The sequence below is a fragment of the Paroedura picta genome, chromosome 3, assembly GCF_049243985.1.
Source record: "Paroedura picta isolate Pp20150507F chromosome 3, Ppicta_v3.0, whole genome shotgun sequence".
In the NCBI taxonomy this organism is placed as follows: Eukaryota; Metazoa; Chordata; class Lepidosauria; order Squamata; family Gekkonidae; genus Paroedura; species Paroedura picta.
Window position 1 is genome coordinate 73,710,349 of NC_135371.1, and position 18,115 is coordinate 73,728,463.

Consider the following 18,115-nt stretch of genomic DNA (forward strand, 5'->3'; position numbering starts at 1 on the left):
GCCCAGTGTATTTGAGAGACCGCCTCCCTGCCTATACCCCCAAAAGAGTCCTACGCTCTGCCACCTCCAACTGGCTGCGGATCCTTGGCCCCAGAGAAGCACGTCAGTCCTCAACAAGGGCCAGAGCCTTCTCGGTCCTGGCCCCCACGTGGTGGAACAAGCTCCCTGAGGAGATCAGGGCCCTGCCCGAACTTCCACATTTCCGCAGGGCCTGCAAGAGGGAGCTCTTCCACCAGGTATTCAGTTGAGGCCGACTGACGTAGAACAGCTGCTGAACCCCCAAACTGAAAGAACCAACCCATGACTGAAAGAACCAACCCCCCAATGTTACTGTTAATTGTTATTTATATTATAATGTGGCTTTGCAGTGTTTTGATGCCTTATTTGAAAGTTGATGTTACATATTGTTGTTACTATATATCGTTCCATGTAATTTGTATTATATAATGTTCAATGTAAACCGCCCAGAGCTGCAAAGAAATGGGCAGTATAGATTGAACTCCCAGCCTCATGGGCAAATAGCTTCAGACAGCATTTCTGCTGCCTTACCACCCTGCGCCACAAGAGGACTACATTATAAACTTTTGTTGTTGTTGTTGTTAGGTGCGAAGTCGTGTCCGACCTATCGCGACCCCATGGATAATGATCCTCCAGGCCTTCCTGTCCTCTACCATTCCCCGGAGTCCATTTAAGTTTGCCTACTGCCTACTGCTTCAGTTACTCCATCCAGCCACCTCATTCTCTGTCATCCCCTTCTTCTTTTGCCCTCAATCGCTCCCAGCATTAGGCTCTTCTCCAGGGAGTCCTTCCTTCTCATGAGATGGCCAAAGTATTTGAGTTTCATCTTCAGGATCTGGCCTTCTAAGGAGCAGGCAGGGCTGATCTCTAGGACTGACCGGTTTGTTCGCCTTGCAGTCCAAGGGACTCACAAGAGTCTTCTCCAGCACCAGAGTTCAAAAGCCTCAATTCTTTGATGCTCGGCCTTCCTTATGGTCCAACTTTTGCAGCCATACATTGCAACTGGGAATACCATAGCCTTGACTAAACGCACTTTTGTTGGTAGGGTGATGTCTCTGCGTTTTAGGATGCTGTCTAGATTTGCCATAGCTTTCCTCCCCAGGAGCAAGCGTCTTTTAATTTCTTTGCTGCAGTCCCCATCTTTGCTGCAGTGATCTTGGAGCCCAGGAAAATAAAATCTGTCACTATCTCCATTTCTTCCCCATCTATTTGCCAGGAATTGAGAGGGCCTGATGCCATGATCTTTGTTTTCTTGATGTTGAGTTTCAAGCCAACTAAAAATCTCTCAATTTGAGAAAGTGCAGATCACTAGAAAGGTGAGTTTCCCTTTAGCCTTACTGACACCAGTGACTATTAAACAAACATGAAGGAATTTATTCTATAGTATATGCAAACATGGGGAGAAGCAGCATGGGGAGTAGCAGTCATTGCAACCACTAGAGGGCATCTTGCCACAATTTCCCCTAAACCTGAAGAGTATAGTTTCTGAACACTATGGTTACTAAATTGTTTCAATAATAGTACCCAAATTTTAAATATAATAATATCAGGACATAAACTCACCCTTTCTGTAGAGTATTTAGCAAGACCTCTTTGACCACTCCCTGAAACAAAGATAAATTTCTGTTTCTTTCCCTTTTCACTTGTTGTTTTTCCCTTTTCACTTGTTTTTCTTGCCTCAGATTTGGAATTGTGAGTTCCTCAGGGCACAGGCCCATCTTCTTGGATTCTGTAAAGCACCATGTACATTAACGGTGCTATATAAATAAGAAACACAAGAGATGTATCACCTTCAGAGGGGTTTGGTTTTTTCAACATTCATTTTTCCTTCATCACCATCATTTCCAGCAACTATACTCAGATTCTTCAATGAGTTTGCCTATGTAGGAAATCACAAGCATATTGACTAGGATCCAAAGAGGTTCACACGAGGGGCTTGCAATAGTCTTGTGCATATTAGAAATGTATTTAACAACTGACACCCTTTCCCTGCCCAGAATATATCACAAAGTGCTTTAAAATCTTCCTTAAGGTTCAAAAGTAATTTTGACCAAGCATTGTATGGAAGCTGCTGCTCAAGCAAAACAAATATTCAGGCCTTTGAGCTCATGATTGTTTGAATTCTGGTCATGATTGTTTAATAGTCTATGTTTGCCCAACTTTGGTAGTGTGTTTATTGAACCAAGATATTACTTTTGCTGTCTTCTTTCCAGGGATACCAGATACTCCATTTAGCAAAGATAGAGATGGCCATGTCAAGCGACCTATGAATGCATTTATGGTGTGGGCAAGAATTCATCGGCCAGCCTTGGCCAAAGCGAATCCTGCTGCCAATAATGCAGAAATAAGTGTCCAACTTGGACTGGAGTGGAACAAACTCACTGAAGAGCAAAAGAAACCTTATTATGATGAGGCTCAAAAGATTAAAGAAAAACACAGAGAAGAATTTCCAGGTACAGAATATTTGTCTACACATATGTCAGAATCGGATTGTTTCAGTGCAACTTTTTATACAATCCTGAAATAGAGTAGACCAGGGGTCCCCAGCATTTTTGAACCAGTGGGCACCTTTAGAATTCCAATACAAGGTGGTGGGCACAACCACAAAATGGCTGTCTTAAGAGGCAAAGCCATTCACATCATGGAGTGAAGTCACACATAATTCTAATGATAAGTGCAACACTTCAGGCAGAAGCTCCACTTAGGTCAATTACAAAAAACACTGGGTAAGGTCTGGAGATGTGGACTTTGTTGTCTCCCATATATAGATGATGCAATTCTATCACACATTGTCCTGGGATTTAAGGTGTGTCTCATTCTGGAAGGTGCTCTTAGACCCAGGCCTACTGCTGGATAAACGGGTGACAGCTGTGTCCAGATCTGCCCCTTACCGTCTTTTGACTAGTTAGCCAGCTGTGGCCTTTTTGGAGGGTTTGAAAGATCTGCCCATTGTGGTACATGCCCCCTGGTTACATCAAAATTAGATTAATGTAGCACTCTGTTCTAACAGGTCCCTGCCTATTGGCCTGTCTCTCTTTCCCCCCCCCCCTTCTCCCTCCTTCCCTCCCTCCGATTTTCCATGCTGGCAATGCTAGTCTCAAGGGGCTGAACCATATATTATTATTATTATTATTATTATTATTATTATTATTATTATTATTATTATTATTATTAGATTTCTAACCTGAGGATCTAACCTTGAGGACTGCGGAGGTAACAACATGTAAAAACCCCATAAAACCCCTAATACATAAAACACCTAAAAACAATCACCAACCCACTCAACCCACTCCACCTGATGGCGGCGGAACTATCCGGGAAACCAGGGGTCACTGCTGATGTAGATGGTGGGGGCCCGATCTAAAAAGGGGAGGCGCTGGCTTCAACCATAAGCCTGGCGGAAGAGCTCCGTTTTGCAGGCCCTGCGGAAGGATGGCAAATCCTGCAGGGCCCGCAGCTGCTCTCAGGCGGGGGCCTCCACCAGGCGGGAGCTCATTCCACCAGGCGGGGGCCAGGATCGAAAAGGCCCTGGCCCTGGTCGAGGCCAGACGTGCCTCCTGGGGACCAGGAACCACCAATAAATTAGTCCCTGCCGAGTGTAACGCCCTGCGGGGGGCATAAGGTGCCAGGTGATCCCTCAAGTACTGAGCACATATATACTGAGCACATAACCACAATTTCTGCCAAGTGGGTAGATAATCATCCATTTGATACTTTCTGCTAAATACTTGATAGTCCCCACTCCTTTATTGGATTTCTACCTTCATAACTTTTGGTTGTTTAAAGGTGTTTTAGGATTGAAATAGGGTACTTATTTGTGCAGATTTCTGTAGCAGAAAGGTTAATACAGTACACCATCCTCCCTGCCAGTGTGAAGTTTGTATATCCTTTTTCAGGAAACGCAGATTTACAAGGACTCTCTTCTGCTCCTCCCTCATCTGCCTATGCTGAATTCCCAAGCTCAATTCACTTGTTCTTATTTGAAAGCACTGGATGCGAGCCCTGGGATGCAGACCCGCAGGAAACATGTGTGCCTTCTTGCAGAGCCTATCCTCTAATGAACTCTGATTTACAGCTGTGAAGCTGTGGTTCCACTCCCAGTAGTTAGACAATAGCAAAGAAAGAAGCTGTTCCAATAGTTCGGGCAACCTGTAGATATTCCTAACCACACATAGATCTTAGAGGCTTTTCCACATGCAGTACTATACTTTATCTTGACTCCCTAAATCTACTGACAGCAATGGTTAAGCTTCCTTTGTATCACAATTAAAATTTTAGCCTCAGGTTTTATCTCTGAATACATATTGATTAATAATATAAAATAGCCTATTTTTCTCACTGAGCCTACATTTTTATATTTACACAGGTTGGGTATACCAACCAAGACCTGGTAAGCGGAAGCGGTTCCCCTTGACAGTCTCCACTGTATTCTCCGGCACTACTCAGAATATCATTGCTACGAGTCCAATGTCAGCCTCCACTGTCTTTACTGGGACCTCTCAGAATATCATTACTACAAATCCAACAACCATATACCCCTTCCGATCACCCACTTATTCTGTAGTCATACCCAGCGTACAGAACAGCATTGGACACCCAGTCTGTGAGTTCATTCCAATAGTTTATGTGAGTTCTTTAAATGATAGAAACTAAAAGAATCCAGTGTCTTCATGCATATCTTATACCTTCATAATTATATGAATATTTAAAGAAGCAACCAAATACCAACAACTAAAACATGCCAGAAGATAGATGAGATGATAAAACATGGTCATAGTTTATGATTACTTGGTTATTTCATTGTAAAATTTGATTCTTTATTATAATGTGCAAAATGACTTCTAAATCTTAACCTCTCTTAGTGTAACATTTGGACAATATTGTTACTAGAAAAATTCCCAGAGCTTGGTCTGAAGGCACAAAATGCCATAATGTTGTTGCATCAACACTCATCTAAGTTACTCAAGTGGCTATCAAGCCTGCTGCCTTGAGTTGTAAAGAAAAATTGTGGGATGTATCTGTTAGGAATAAATTAAAGTGCTGTAGACTTTGACAACAGAAATGTAGAGTTCTAATATTTCCCTTATCCCATCTGTCATGGAGTCCATTGCCTTAGGTAGTTCAAGAGAGCAGGACTGGGGAGAAGTGTCAGAAACTCACTGCCACTTGTCCACAACTTCCAGGGTTCTTATCTTCTTATCTATCAGTCAGGGTTATCACATCACCAGTGAGAAACAGATTTCACCTTCTCTCAAGACTGTTTACACTGTTCCACAGAACTCATGTGGGTTCTGCTTCTTGGTGATATTAGGAGTGACAGAGGTTGGGAATTTGGTCTTATATATAATATATATTCTTGTTATGATGGTGATGAACTGAGAAACCTGCAAAGGATGGCAGATGTTACCACATGGCCAATAGCAACACTATGTGTAGTGGAGTTCAGTGAGTGGAATCTTGGATGTTTATATGAAGAATACATCACAAAGGATAGATTATTATTATTATTATTATTATTATTATTATTATAGATTAAAGGTCATAGCATATGTTCAGTTTTGTTAACATTTTTGATTCATGGAAAAGAAAGTTCTAATAGATATTGGACTGTAGGTTGGAACAGGAAAGGAAGAAACAGGTTTGATGGAGTTGGTATTGAGGTTTACAATAAAAGGAGAACCTTAAACTCTTTTGATTCTGGTGTAATTGAGGAATGGTTCATGGATTTTCCATTATATTATATTATATTATATTATATTATATTATATTATATTATATTATATTATATTATATTATATTATATTATATTATATTATATTATATTATATTATATTATATTATATTATATTATATTATATTATATTATATTATATTATATTATATTATATTATATTATATTATATTATATTAGGATGGGTGGATGGGTGGATAGTAGAAAGAAAGAAAGAAAGAAAGAAAGAAAGAAAGAAAGAAAGAAAGAAAGAAAGAAAGAAAGAAAGAAAGAAAGAAAGAAAGAAAGAAAGAAAGTGAGCAGCTGAGAGGGCGAGAAGAGGCAGAGAGAGAGAGTCAAAAAGGAGAGAGAGAAAAGGAGGAACGAAGGAAGGACGGAATAGGTACAGGGAGAAGGAAGGAAGAAAGGAAGGAGGCAAGGAAGGAAGGAAGAAAGAAAGGGAAGAGGGGGAATGAAATGGGGGAAGGAAGGAAGAATCATAGAATCATAGAATCATAGAGTTGGTAGGGGCCATACAGGCCATCTAGTCCAACTCCCTGCTCAACGCAGGATCAGCCCAAAGCATCCTAAAGCATCCCAAAATGAGAGTGCTGTATACAACGGGACTATGACATCTTGTGATTTTGATGTGATGTCCCTGTTGATACAGCCCAAAATGGCATTTGCCTTTTTTACCGCTGTATCACACTGCCTGCTCATGTTTAGTTTACAATCCACAAGTACCCCAAGGTCTCATTCACACACAGTGTTACCTAGAAGCGTATCCCCGATCCAGTAGGCATGCTTTTCATTTTTCTGACCCAGATGCAGAACTTTACACTTATCTTTATTAAATTGCATCTTGTTCTCATTTGCCCATTTTACCATTGTGTTCGGATCTTGTTGAATTCTGTCTCTATCTTCTGGAGTATTTCCCAGTCCTCCCAATTTGGTGTCATCTGCAAACGTGATGAGTAGTCCTTCTACCCCCTCATCTAGAACATTAATAAATATGTTAAAAAGTACTGGACCAAGCACCAAGCCCTGAGGTACCCCATTACTTACCTCCCTCCAGTCTGATGAAACACCATTGACAACAAATCTTTGAGTGCGGTTCTCTAACCAATTCCCTATCCACCTAACTATCTGAAAATGGCCTCCTTTACTTTACGTTTGCCTCCTTTACTTTACATTTGCTCCTCACATAACTGAAGAATCTTTTCTTGTTACAGTGGGCTTCCCTGGCCAATCTTAGCTCAGCTTTGGCCTTTCTGATGATTAATCTACAGTGTCTAGTAACCTGTAGGTACTCCATTTCCTGAACATTTCCATTTTCTTTCATAGTTCTTTCTTAGTTCCTCTCTTCATTAGTTCTCTGTTCATCCAAAGAGGCTTCTTAGAGCTCCTACAGTGTTTTCGTCCTTCTGGGATAGTAATGAATTGTGCATGCAGTAGCTCTTGTTTGAATAGCGCCCACCCTTCACATGCTCCCTTTCCTTCCAGCATTCTCGTCCATGGTATGACACTCATCATGTCCCTGAGTTTATTAAAATCCAACATCCGCGTCTGGCTACAAGCTTCCTTGCCTCCCCATCACAAAAGGAATTCTATGAGGACATGGTCACTTCCCCCTAGGGTCCCCACCTCCGAAGAAATAGGTATAGGCAGAAGGAAGGAAGGTAGGAAGGAAAGAGGGGAAGGAAAGGGGGGAAGGGGGGAGGAAGGAAGGAAGTGAGGAAGGAAGGAAGGAAGAGGAAACACGTACAGGTACATGGAGAAGGAAGGAAGGAAGGAAGGAAGGAAGGAAGGAAGGAAGGAAGGAAGGAAGGAAGGAAGGAAGGAAGGAAGGAAGGAAGGAAGGAAGGAAGGAAGGAAGGAAGGGCCGCAGACGCGCATGCATGGCAGTTTGCGCATGTTCACATGAGCGGACCTGCCGCACATGCGCGTTTGCGCTCCTGGCGGGGCCCCAGCGGGGGCAGAAGCGCATGTGCGGACCTGCCGCGCATGCACGTTTGCACTGTCGGCGTGCCAGCGGCCGCGCTTCCCTCTCCCCCTTTCCTGCAGAGAGGGGCTTTCTGGGCTGCGAGTTAATCGGCCGCTTTGGCCGATTTGCTCGCAGCCTGGTGAGTTTCTCGATGGGGGGACAGGGAGAGGGAGCCGCGGCCCGGTGCCCAGACCTTCGCAGCCCGGCACTGGGCCATGGCCTGGTTGTTGGGGACCACTGCTTTAGGATGCTTTGGGCTGTATGGCCCCTTCCAACTCTATGATTCTATGATTCTACGATTAAGAACAGGTACAAGGAGAAGGAAGGAAGGTTCAGTTAAAGGGGGGAGGGGTGAAGGTTCCTCTGGGCAAGTGAGGGGGGGTGAGTGGTAAGGGGGGACAGCAGGGAAGAGGTTTAGGTAGAGATGTGTGGGAGGGTGGGTGTTTGGGGAGGAAGCGCCAGCGGAGCGGGGAGAGAGTGAGATAGAAAGTGGAGAGAGAGAGAAGAAGAAGAAGAGTTGGTTCTTATATGCCGCTTTTCCCTACCCGAAGGAGGCTCAAAGCAACTTACAGTCGCCTTCCCATTCCTTTCCCCACAACAGACACCCTGTGGGGTGGGTGAGGCTGAGAGAGCCCTGTTATCACTGTCCGGTCAGAACAATTTTATCAGTGCCGTGGCGAGCCCAAGGTCACCCAGCTGGTTGCATGTGGGGGAGCGCAGAATCAAACCTGGCATGCCAGATTAGAAGTCCGCACGCCTAACCACTACACCAACCAGCTCCCCGGCTGTCTCTGTCATCTGCAATGTGGCGAGGCTGTTCCTGGGCCCGGCAGAAGTCCCCTCAGGCCCGGCCGGCTCCCCGGCTGCCTTGGGGCTTCTGCCGGGCCCAGGGACAGCCCCGCTGCATCTGCGACATGGCAAGGCTGATCCTGGACCTGGCAGAAGGCCCCTCCCTCCCGCCCGGCTCCATGGCTGCCTCGGGGCTGTGGGCTTACCTTCCCTCTCGGCAGCCAGCACAGGAATGGCCGCCGTGTGGTGAACGTGGCCCACATGAGGGGGCGGGTTGTTAGGCGCTTTGCGCCTCCCAACTGGTCAATCCTGGGGAAAGGGGCCCATCAGCAGCCCCGCTGAGCACGGCTACTCATCGGCCCCCTGGCCTCGGACTGACAAGTGAAGGGCCCAATCGGGAGGCACTTAGCGCCTCCCGATTGGACCCTCCGCTTGTCAGTCCAGGGGCCAATTGTTGCCCCCCCATCCCGGACAACTCCTACCACCCCCCCTTACTGTTTTATTTATACCGCTCCGTGAAGCGGTTACAGATTATACATTACATTACATTTTGGTTACAGTATATTTACATAGGATGAGACTTTAAAAATAAAGAGGACTTCTCACTCATGACTGACCATTTATTTTTCTACAGGTGAAGCTTCTTCTACTCTCCAGCTGCCAGCTCCTTCTGCTCAACATCCAGGCCCCATTACAATATTCCAGCCCAACATAGGAAGCACACCACAACTGGCTGCTCCGGCTGCAAATATGCCAATCCATCCAGTGCTTCAACCTCAACGTTTTGCTGTACCTTCACCCACCGAAACTCACCGTGTATCTTCAGGAACAAATTGCTCTGTAAAGAGACCCACCCAAGTTACAATTGAGAGTGCAAGCAGGAACCCAAACAATACCAGCCCTGCACACTCAAGATATAGTGTCTCTAACAATCAAGCCCCTAAGGAGTACTCAGGTGTTTCTTCCTGTTCTAGAAATGGACCCATTCCCCAAGTACCTCCCATCCCCCATCCACACGTCTATCAACCACCTCCCATTGGTCATCCAGCCACTCTATTTGGAGCTCCTCCTCGATTTTCATTTCACCATCCATACTTCTTACCTGGACCACATTATTTCCCATCAAGGTAAGTGACCGGGCAGCTACTGAAGGATTTAGAGTAACAAGATTGATTGTGCAATTCTGTATATTTTTCCCTCCCACCTGTAAGATTGCCAGCTCTGGGTTGGGAAATACCTGGATTTTTGGGGGGATGGAACCTGTGGAGGATGGGCTTTAGGGAGGGATCTCAGCAGGGCATAATGCCATAGAATCCACTTTCCAAAGCAGCCATTTTCTCCTGGGGAACTGATCATCAGCTTGTGATCAATTGTAATAGCAGGAGATTTCCAGGTGCCACCTGGAAGTTCATAGCCCTACCTGCCCACTTTCTCACTTCCCTCTTTTCCCTTTTCTGTACATATTTCATTCCATAGAAAGTGTTTTCATAGAATCATAGAGTTGGTAGGGGCCTCGTGGGTCATCTAGTCCAACCCCCTGTACTATCAGTAGTCTAGTGTCTAAACCTAGACCAGTTTAACACTACTGTTTATATTTTTCCCATCTTCTCCCTTTTGGTTTGTTGGGTCCATATCCTCTTCATATACATCTCCTTGGATCATTATACTTTCTCTTCTTTCTAGATCTTCAGAAGGATCCCAATGAGCTTTTGCTTGTGAACAGCGTGGTATTAATTATGAAGGAATGGATCCAGCAGTAGTTTGATCCAGCCAGATGCACCCTTTCTTAAGAATAGCTGGGCCACTGTCAAACACAGAGCTGCTAAAATGCACTATTTAAGAGAACACTTGACCACTCTGAAGTCACAGCTGGCCTAAATTATGGCAAATTAAGTATTTTTCTGGGTCTGACCACAGGGAACTAACTGTTCATACGTTAAAAGAGATTTTAATTGGCTGCCAAAGATTCTGGGCACAATTATAGGTATGGGTTGTTTCTATTCAAGCCCTAAATGGCCTAACATCAGAACTCCATGTAAGGATCCTTTTCCCCTACAAATTTCCCATATGCCTAGAGAGGCTTGTCCACATGTAATAACTTTCAGAGCTTTGGTTGGTAGCTGTAAGGAGCAGAATCCTTTTGGTAGTTTCAGGCTGTGAAATTTTCTCCCAAGGTCGCTTTTGAAGTCTCTTCGCTACCTAGGTGAAGATGGGGAAAAAAGTAAAAATTCTTTTCACTAGACCGTTTTAAACGAAAAATTTCCAAAAAGAAAAATTGGGAGATTTTGGGGAGCATTTAAAAAACCAACCACAATCTCCAATGAAAATTTTTCTTGTTTTAAGTGAAGGTACCATTTCTTTAAGAGCATTTCAGTAATTTCAAATGTATAGCAAGAAAAAGTCTGAAGGCTTTCTCAATTTTTCCAATGGAAAAAGTGCAACATTTTTTGTTTGTTTTTGTTTATATGCCACCCTTCCCCAAAGGCTCATATTACAATTATATAACATTTAAAATTCAATAACCATTCAATTTAAAATGCAATTCACCATAGATTTAAAATTTGAAAACCATTCAATTTAAAATACAATTAACTATTATTTAAGAACTAGGGGCCAAGCCCATTGTATTCAGGAATACAACAGGCACTAGATTAGGGGGTGGAGTGAAAGAACTCTGCGGATGGCCTCTCCCTCCCCCCAGGGCCTGGAAAGGCTGCAGGCAGCTGTTAGGGAACTCACCAGCAGGGGCAGCTCTCATGCCTCAGAGGGAAGTGGAAGGAGGAGGAGGTAGTCAAGGGTTGGGGACAGTTCGCTGGCCGCTGGACAAACAGGCAAGCCAGTTGGAGGAGGAGACACTCAGGGGCGGGACAACCACCCTGAGTGGGTATTAAGCATTTAGGGGCATTTAAGCCATGAGACACACTCCTCCAAGGCCTTACCAGAAATATATAGTGGAACAGATAACTAATACTCATATGCATGATTTGTCTCACATTACAAGGAATGGAAAGAAAAGGTCATGAGTGCGAACGTCAAAAGCATTCTTTTGGGTGGGCTTGGCCAGAGAGGCTAGCGGTAGTGTGATGTTATCCTTAGGCATCAATGATAGGCCTGGCGAAAATAGCTCTGTTTTGCAAGCCCTGCAGAACAACTTAATGTCCTACAGGGCTCTGATCATAGAATCATAGAATCATAGAGTTGGAAGGGGCCATACAGTCCATCTAGTCCAACCCCCTGCTCAACGCAGGATTAGCCCTAAGCATCCTAAAGCATCCAAGAAAAGTGTGTATCCAACCTTTGCTTGAAGACTTCCAGTGAGGGGGCACTCACCACCTCCTTAGGCAGCCTATTCCACTGCTGAACGACTCTGACTGAGAAAAACTTTTTCCTGATATCTAGCCTATATCGTTGTACTTGAAGTTTAAACCCATTACTGCGTGTCCTTTCCTCTGCAGCCAGCAGAAACAGCATCCTGCCCTCCTCCAAGTGACAACCTTTCAAATACTTAAAGAGGGCTATCATGTCCCCTCTCAACCTCCTTTTCTCCAGGCTGAACATTCCCAAGTCCCTCAACCTATCTTCATAGGGCTTGGTCCCTGGGCCCCAGATCATCTTCGTCGCTCTTCTTTGTACCCTTTCAATTTTATCTACGTCCTTCTTGAAGTGAGGCCTCCAGAACTGCACGCAGTACTCCAGGTGTGGTCTGACCAGTGCCGTATACAATGGGACTATGACATCTTGTGATTTTGATGTGATGCCTCTGTTGATACAGCCCAAAATGGCATTTGCCTTTTTTACCGCTGCATCACACTGCCTGCTCATGTTTAGTTTACAATCCACAAGTACCCCAAGGTCTCGTTCACACACAGTGCTACCTAGAAGCGTATCCCCCATCCAGTAGGCATGCTTTTCATTTTTCTGACCCAGATGCAGAACTTTACACTTATCTTTATTAAATTGCATCTTGTTCTCATTTGCCCATTTTTCCATTGTGTTCAGATCTCGTTGAATTCTGTCTCTATCTTCCGGAGTATTTGCCAGTCCTCCCAATTTGGTGTCATCTGCAAACTTGATGAGTAGTCCCTCCACCCCCTCATCTAGATCATTAATAAATATGTTAAAAAGTACCGGGCCGAGCACCGAACCCTGAGGTACCCCGCTACTCACCTCTCTCCAGTCTGATGAAACACCATTGACAACAACTCTTTGAGTGCGGTTCTCTAACCAATTCCCTATCCACCTAACGATCTGAAAATCCAGATTGCAGTCCTTCAACTTATCCATCAGAACATCATGGGGAACCTTGTCAAAAGCTTTACTAAAATCCAAGTAAATGACATCAACCAAATTTCCCCGATCCAGCAAACCTGTTACTTGGTCAAAAAAGGAAACTAGGTTGGTCTGGCAGGACCTGTTGGAGACAAATCCATGCTGACTTCCTTGGATCACCAAATTGTCCTCCAGATGTTTGCAGATCGCTCCCTTTAATATCTGCTCCATTATCTTCCCCACAACAGAGGTCAGACTCACTGGTCTGTAGTTTCCCGGGTCATCCTTCCTGCCTAAATAGAGCATTCCACCAGGTTATGGCCAGGACTGAACTTTTGGTATCATCTCTAAACTTGGCCACTATACTTATCACCCCTAATTTCAAATCATTATGAACTAATTAAATAACACTGCCCCCAAAACTGATGTTTGTAGGACCCTGTTGCTCACTTCCTTCCATTGTAAGAACAGTTTGTTTACTTTCTGCCATTTAACCTCCCTCTCCCCAGCATTCCATCCCTAGGAAAACTGTAGCCCAAATGTGCTGTGCTGGCTATTGAATCACACAGTGGAGAACCACCAGTAACTTATGGGGGTACCTCGTTTCCCTCATTCTCCCCCTCCCCTGATTCCTTCTCTCCTTCTCACCAACTGATAACGTGTAACAGAATGTGTAACTGGCTCAGGGTCACTCAATGAACTTCTGTGCCAAAGGGGGATTTGAACCTTGGTTTGCAGATCCCAGTATGGAACTCTAAACACTACACTGGCTTTCATGGGGTGGTTGCATTTAGATGATAGGAAGCTGCTGGGCCTGGATGAATCATGCAAACAATGTAATATCATATCTGCTGCCAGGCCCTGCTTGGATGAGTCCTCCCTCAAAGGCTAAAACAGCCCTGGAAAGAACTCAATCTTTTAGTGACAAAAATCAAGACTTAAAGGCTGGCAGTAATGTGTGGTTGCCTAGCAATGGCCACTGAGGAATTCATTTCTTAAAGTTACAGGTGCTGCTTCTATTTGGGTGTGGGGGGGTCCCCCTCGTTTAAAAAGTAGATTTCAGCCTTTTCTATAAACCTGGGATATTCTTCAGACTTTTAGAAAAATCTTTAACTATAAATAATTTTGGCAACAATATTCTATAATGTGTCTAATGATAATATATCATTAAATAGTTCATTGTTTTCAGTACTGTAAAGTGTAACAATACCTAGATGTGTTGATAATACTCCCTTTTGTGACTATACATGAGTTTCTGTCCAAATGAAATGCTTCCTCTTGTTTACTACAGTTTGTTTTCCACCTTCAAATCTGCAGTCACTAGTCAATTTGACTATGTCAAAATAGGCCTTCGATTGTTGTAAGAAAGGTTACAAATCTTCTTTCTTCCTGCAGCACGTGTCCCTACAGCCGCCCTCCGTTTGGTTATGGGAACTTCCCCAGCTCCATGCCAGAATGCCTTGGCTTCTATGAAGATCAGTATCAAAAACATGAGGCTATGTTTTCTGCTCTGAACAGAGACTACCCCTTTAGAGAATACCCTGATGAGCACATGCACTCCCGCAGTTGTGAGGGCTTGGAAGGGACATCCTATTACAGCAGCCATAGTCAGACAGAAGAGGAGTACTTAAACCCTATGCCTCAGCTGGACATTGGGACTCTTGAAAATGTCTTTACAACAACCCCATCCACACCCTCAAGTATACAGCAAGTCAATGTGACTGATAGTGATGATGATGAAGAAGGAAAGGTGTTGAGAGATCTGTAATTTTTAAAAAACCAAATGGTTTTTTTTAATCTGTAATTTTTAAAAAACCAGCATACTTTAAAAAAAGATGAAATAAAACATGTTGGTCATATTACAGCGTTTCAGTGAGTGTGGTTAAGAAGCCATAATAAATCCAGATAAAAACTTTTTACACCATATGGGAGATTTTCCTGGGCAATGTTAGATATTATACTCAAAGGAATTGTGTCTGCTTTTAGAGATTGTAACTGCCAGTTCTTATGCCTGGATCCTCACTTGTGCTGGCAGGTGATACTTCTAATACTGCATTGCCTGGTGATTTGTACCAAAATGTAAATGTCTGGATGGCACCATTCCCTAGCCTTCTGTAGATCTGCCCTGACAAAAGCAGTCATAATGGCACCACTTATGAGGAGCAGATTTTACTATCCTAAATAGAATATTAATTGTGTTTCTAGGTGACACTGTGCAATTTTCATCTTGTTTCTTCTGGGTCCCTCTTTAGCAAATGAAATTATTCTATTTTTGCATTTCCCGTTTGTGTCCAGAATGCATATTTTGTTGCCCTTCAAGAGCAAATTTCCCGGATTATAAAAACTGTCCGTCTTCTTCTGCAAGATGATTGATATTTTAAAACTACAGTGTTAAACGTTTCTAACCATAAATAAGAGTGAATTTCTCATATTTTATGTACAGATTAGCTATGATTCTATGCCAGAGTCTCATTAACTCCAATGCATTTTTTAAAGCAGGCTGTTTAAGAAATAGTTGTAAGGGAAAATAAAATGTTGCTAAACTATTTGTTCATGTTACAAAACATTTTGTTTTCATCGTTTTCTTTGTTTTGGGGGTTTGTAGTACATTTGTTACATTTTTGTTACATTCAAATAAAATCACATGAACTATATGTTGTTAGTTTTATATATTGTGACAGAAATGTATTATGGTATTATCATCTTTGTATGTGAAAAAACATTTCTTTGGAAAGGTGTACTGTAAAGAAAGCTTGGGCATATTGTAGATAGACTACAAGATATAACATCATATGTACTTTCTAACATATGCACGTTTACTCATAATTCCAACTGCATTCAGTTGGGTTTGCTGCCAAATCAGTGTGCAAATAGGCTTGCAACTAGAAGCAGGAACATTCTATCAAACCGCATCGTCACCTTGATAGGAGTACAGACATAGGTATTTTTCTTTTAGAAATCTTGCCAAATGTGAACATAAGCATATTACGGACTAGCTCTTGAATACATGAAGCTGCCTTATACTGCATTAGAACATTGGTATATCAACGTCAGTATAGGCTAATCAGAGTGGCAGCAGCTCCCCATTGCATTATTATTCATGAGTCAAATTCTTCTTGATCTTCCTCTTGAGCAGGAGTCCCCAATGTGGTGTTCATGGTGCTGCGGTGCCCAGTGACAATTTTCCTGATTCTTGTCAAATATTCTCAAAAAGTGGGCAGAGCCAGATGAAACTTTTGCCCAGCTGGGCTTTGGAACTGGACATGGGAGAGCTGACGTGATGTGAAACATTTCTACCTAAGACTTAGGTAGAAATGTTTCACATCACCCAATCCCTGAGCTTTTTAACTGGAGATGCCTGCATTAGAACCTGAGACCTTCTGTATGCAAGGCAGATGATCTGCCCCTGAGCCATGGTCCCTCCTAACATTGCCTTGTTGGCTTCATGGTACAATTGCTGGATTTCCTAGTAATTATGTTTTTAAACATACAAATATTTGTAACATTTCAAGAATCCTTTTCTGAAGTGTTAGCCCTGTAGTTGCTGTTGGGACTTGGCTTGGTCCTGAGTCCCTGCAGAAATAGAGCTGCAGAGTAACAAAGTGTTTTTGAAAACATGTAGTTATTAGCCATCTTTGTGGATGAGACACAGATCCAGACTCACAGTGCTTTGAGGTTTAAAAAAGATAATCTTTACTAGGAAAGATTTAAGTACAAAAGCTCAAAGAGTAGTTACAAAAGCACATTGCCAGGCTCTATAGCTGCACATTAGCAGATGGAAAGAGCAAAGAGCCTAATGGAGTCTGCTCCTTGTTTCAGAGCACAAACTGATCTGCTCTTTCTTGAAGAGGCAGGAAGTGGGTGGTATCCCACCTGAAACTAAGGGAAGCCCCAGAGCACATGGCTCAGAATTTCCTGCAACTTCACCAATGACCACTTGAAGCCACTATTGAGCACACAAGCACAGCTCAGCTGCTTAAATAGCTTGATAGCCCTTCAGAGCTGACTTTACCAAATTACATGCTGACTGCAATTCCAACTGTTAGTGACTATATTAAATGACAGTCATTATTGGAGTATAGAACCCTGAAAATGATGAGGGAAATGATATGCTTAGGATAGGGTTTACAATCTATAGAAGTGTTTCAGTTTTTTTCAGTAGCCTTACATTTTCTGTTGGTTACATACCTGATGCTTAACATTGCTAAGATGTTGTTTCAGCTACAGAACACAATTAAAATAGTTGGGTCCTGTCCATGCTGAAGACCCTTTGCTTCCATTTTACTTCCTTTGTCAACAACACTTTTAAACAAACACCTTATTAATAGCCAGAAGCATGCCTTAGCTCCTAAACAGACTGCTGGGTGAAAGCTTATCTTTAAGAATTCTTGTGGACAAATGTGCTATTTCCCACATAACTATGTCTCTGAAGTTTAAAACAGCTGTTAGCTTATTCCCTCCATGTGACTTTTTCCATCACTCCTGCTCTACTTTCTTTTTATAATTGCAGTGGTGGTAAGCAGAAACAGTACAGTGGTTTACTGCTGGTTTACTAAATCCATATCTACTCTGAATTATGAGTGACCCCCCTACATTTTTTTATTGCCTACCATAGCACTAAATACCATGTGAAGTTGCTATTGCCCATTTTATGAACCTGGATCTCAATCCCAAATAATATTGGATACTTCTTGTACTTTACAATGTAATCATATAGAGTTAATTCGGTCTAAGCCCAGTGAAATATGCATAAGGACTGCATTATTCTTCTTGATCTTCCTCTTGAACAGGAGTCCCCAATGTGGTACTCATGGGTGCTTTGGTGCCCAGTGACAATTTTCCTGATTGTCAAATATTCTTAAAAAGTGGGCAGAGCCAGATGAAACTTTTGCCTAGCTGGGCTTTGGAACTGGACATGGGAGATCTGATTGGCTGGGCAGATTTTTAAAACCATTGTTTTATGGGCAGCTGCCACCACAGCATAAAGATCCTTCAGTTCTGAGGTGAAGTTATAGGTATACATTGAAATATTTTTAACAATGTGTTCATTTGAAAAGGCATCCTGTTAAATAAAGCCTCTACTGAATGTTGAAATGCCTCTGGCAGAGTTACGCTCATTCCCTGACATTTTGTGGCTGACTCACTTTTGCAGCAGCCATTTTCTAGTTGGTCCCACAGCCCATTGCAAGAATTACCAAGGCACATGCTGTATATATTCTCATTCAGCAGTATCTAACCTAACCAATTTTTCAGGTTTCTGAAGCACTACAAAACCCCACAATATCTATATATTGAGGGCCATTCCTCACAGAAAAATAAAAGTCTTACACCAGCGCAATGGTGTA

General features: G+C 43.0%; 1 protein-coding gene and 1 long non-coding RNA gene across 3 annotated transcripts in view; one reads left to right on the forward strand and one right to left on the reverse strand.

Annotated features, from left to right (window-relative positions):
• The window catches only part of SOX30 (SRY-box transcription factor 30), a 40,520-nt gene extending 25,146 nt beyond the window's left edge, over positions 1–15,374 (forward strand). Inside the window, exons 2-5 of one of the 2 annotated variants that reach the window (XM_077326399.1) lie at positions 2,232–2,471; positions 4,385–4,621; positions 9,136–9,628; positions 14,166–15,374. In XM_077326399.1, coding sequence (XP_077182514.1) covers positions 2,232–2,471; positions 4,385–4,621; positions 9,136–9,628; positions 14,166–14,538 — 1,343 coding nt within the window. In that variant the 3' untranslated portion in view covers positions 14,539–15,374. The remainder of the gene's footprint in view (positions 1–2,231; positions 2,472–4,384; positions 4,622–9,135; positions 9,629–14,165) is intronic. The other variant, XM_077326400.1, reaches the window with a different exon arrangement.
• LOC143832263 (uncharacterized) overlaps positions 10,377–18,115 on the reverse strand; it is a 28,319-nt gene continuing 20,580 nt past the window's right edge. The window contains exon 5 of the long non-coding RNA XR_013229166.1: positions 10,377–10,700. This is a non-coding gene — a long non-coding RNA (uncharacterized LOC143832263). The remainder of the gene's footprint in view (positions 10,701–18,115) is intronic.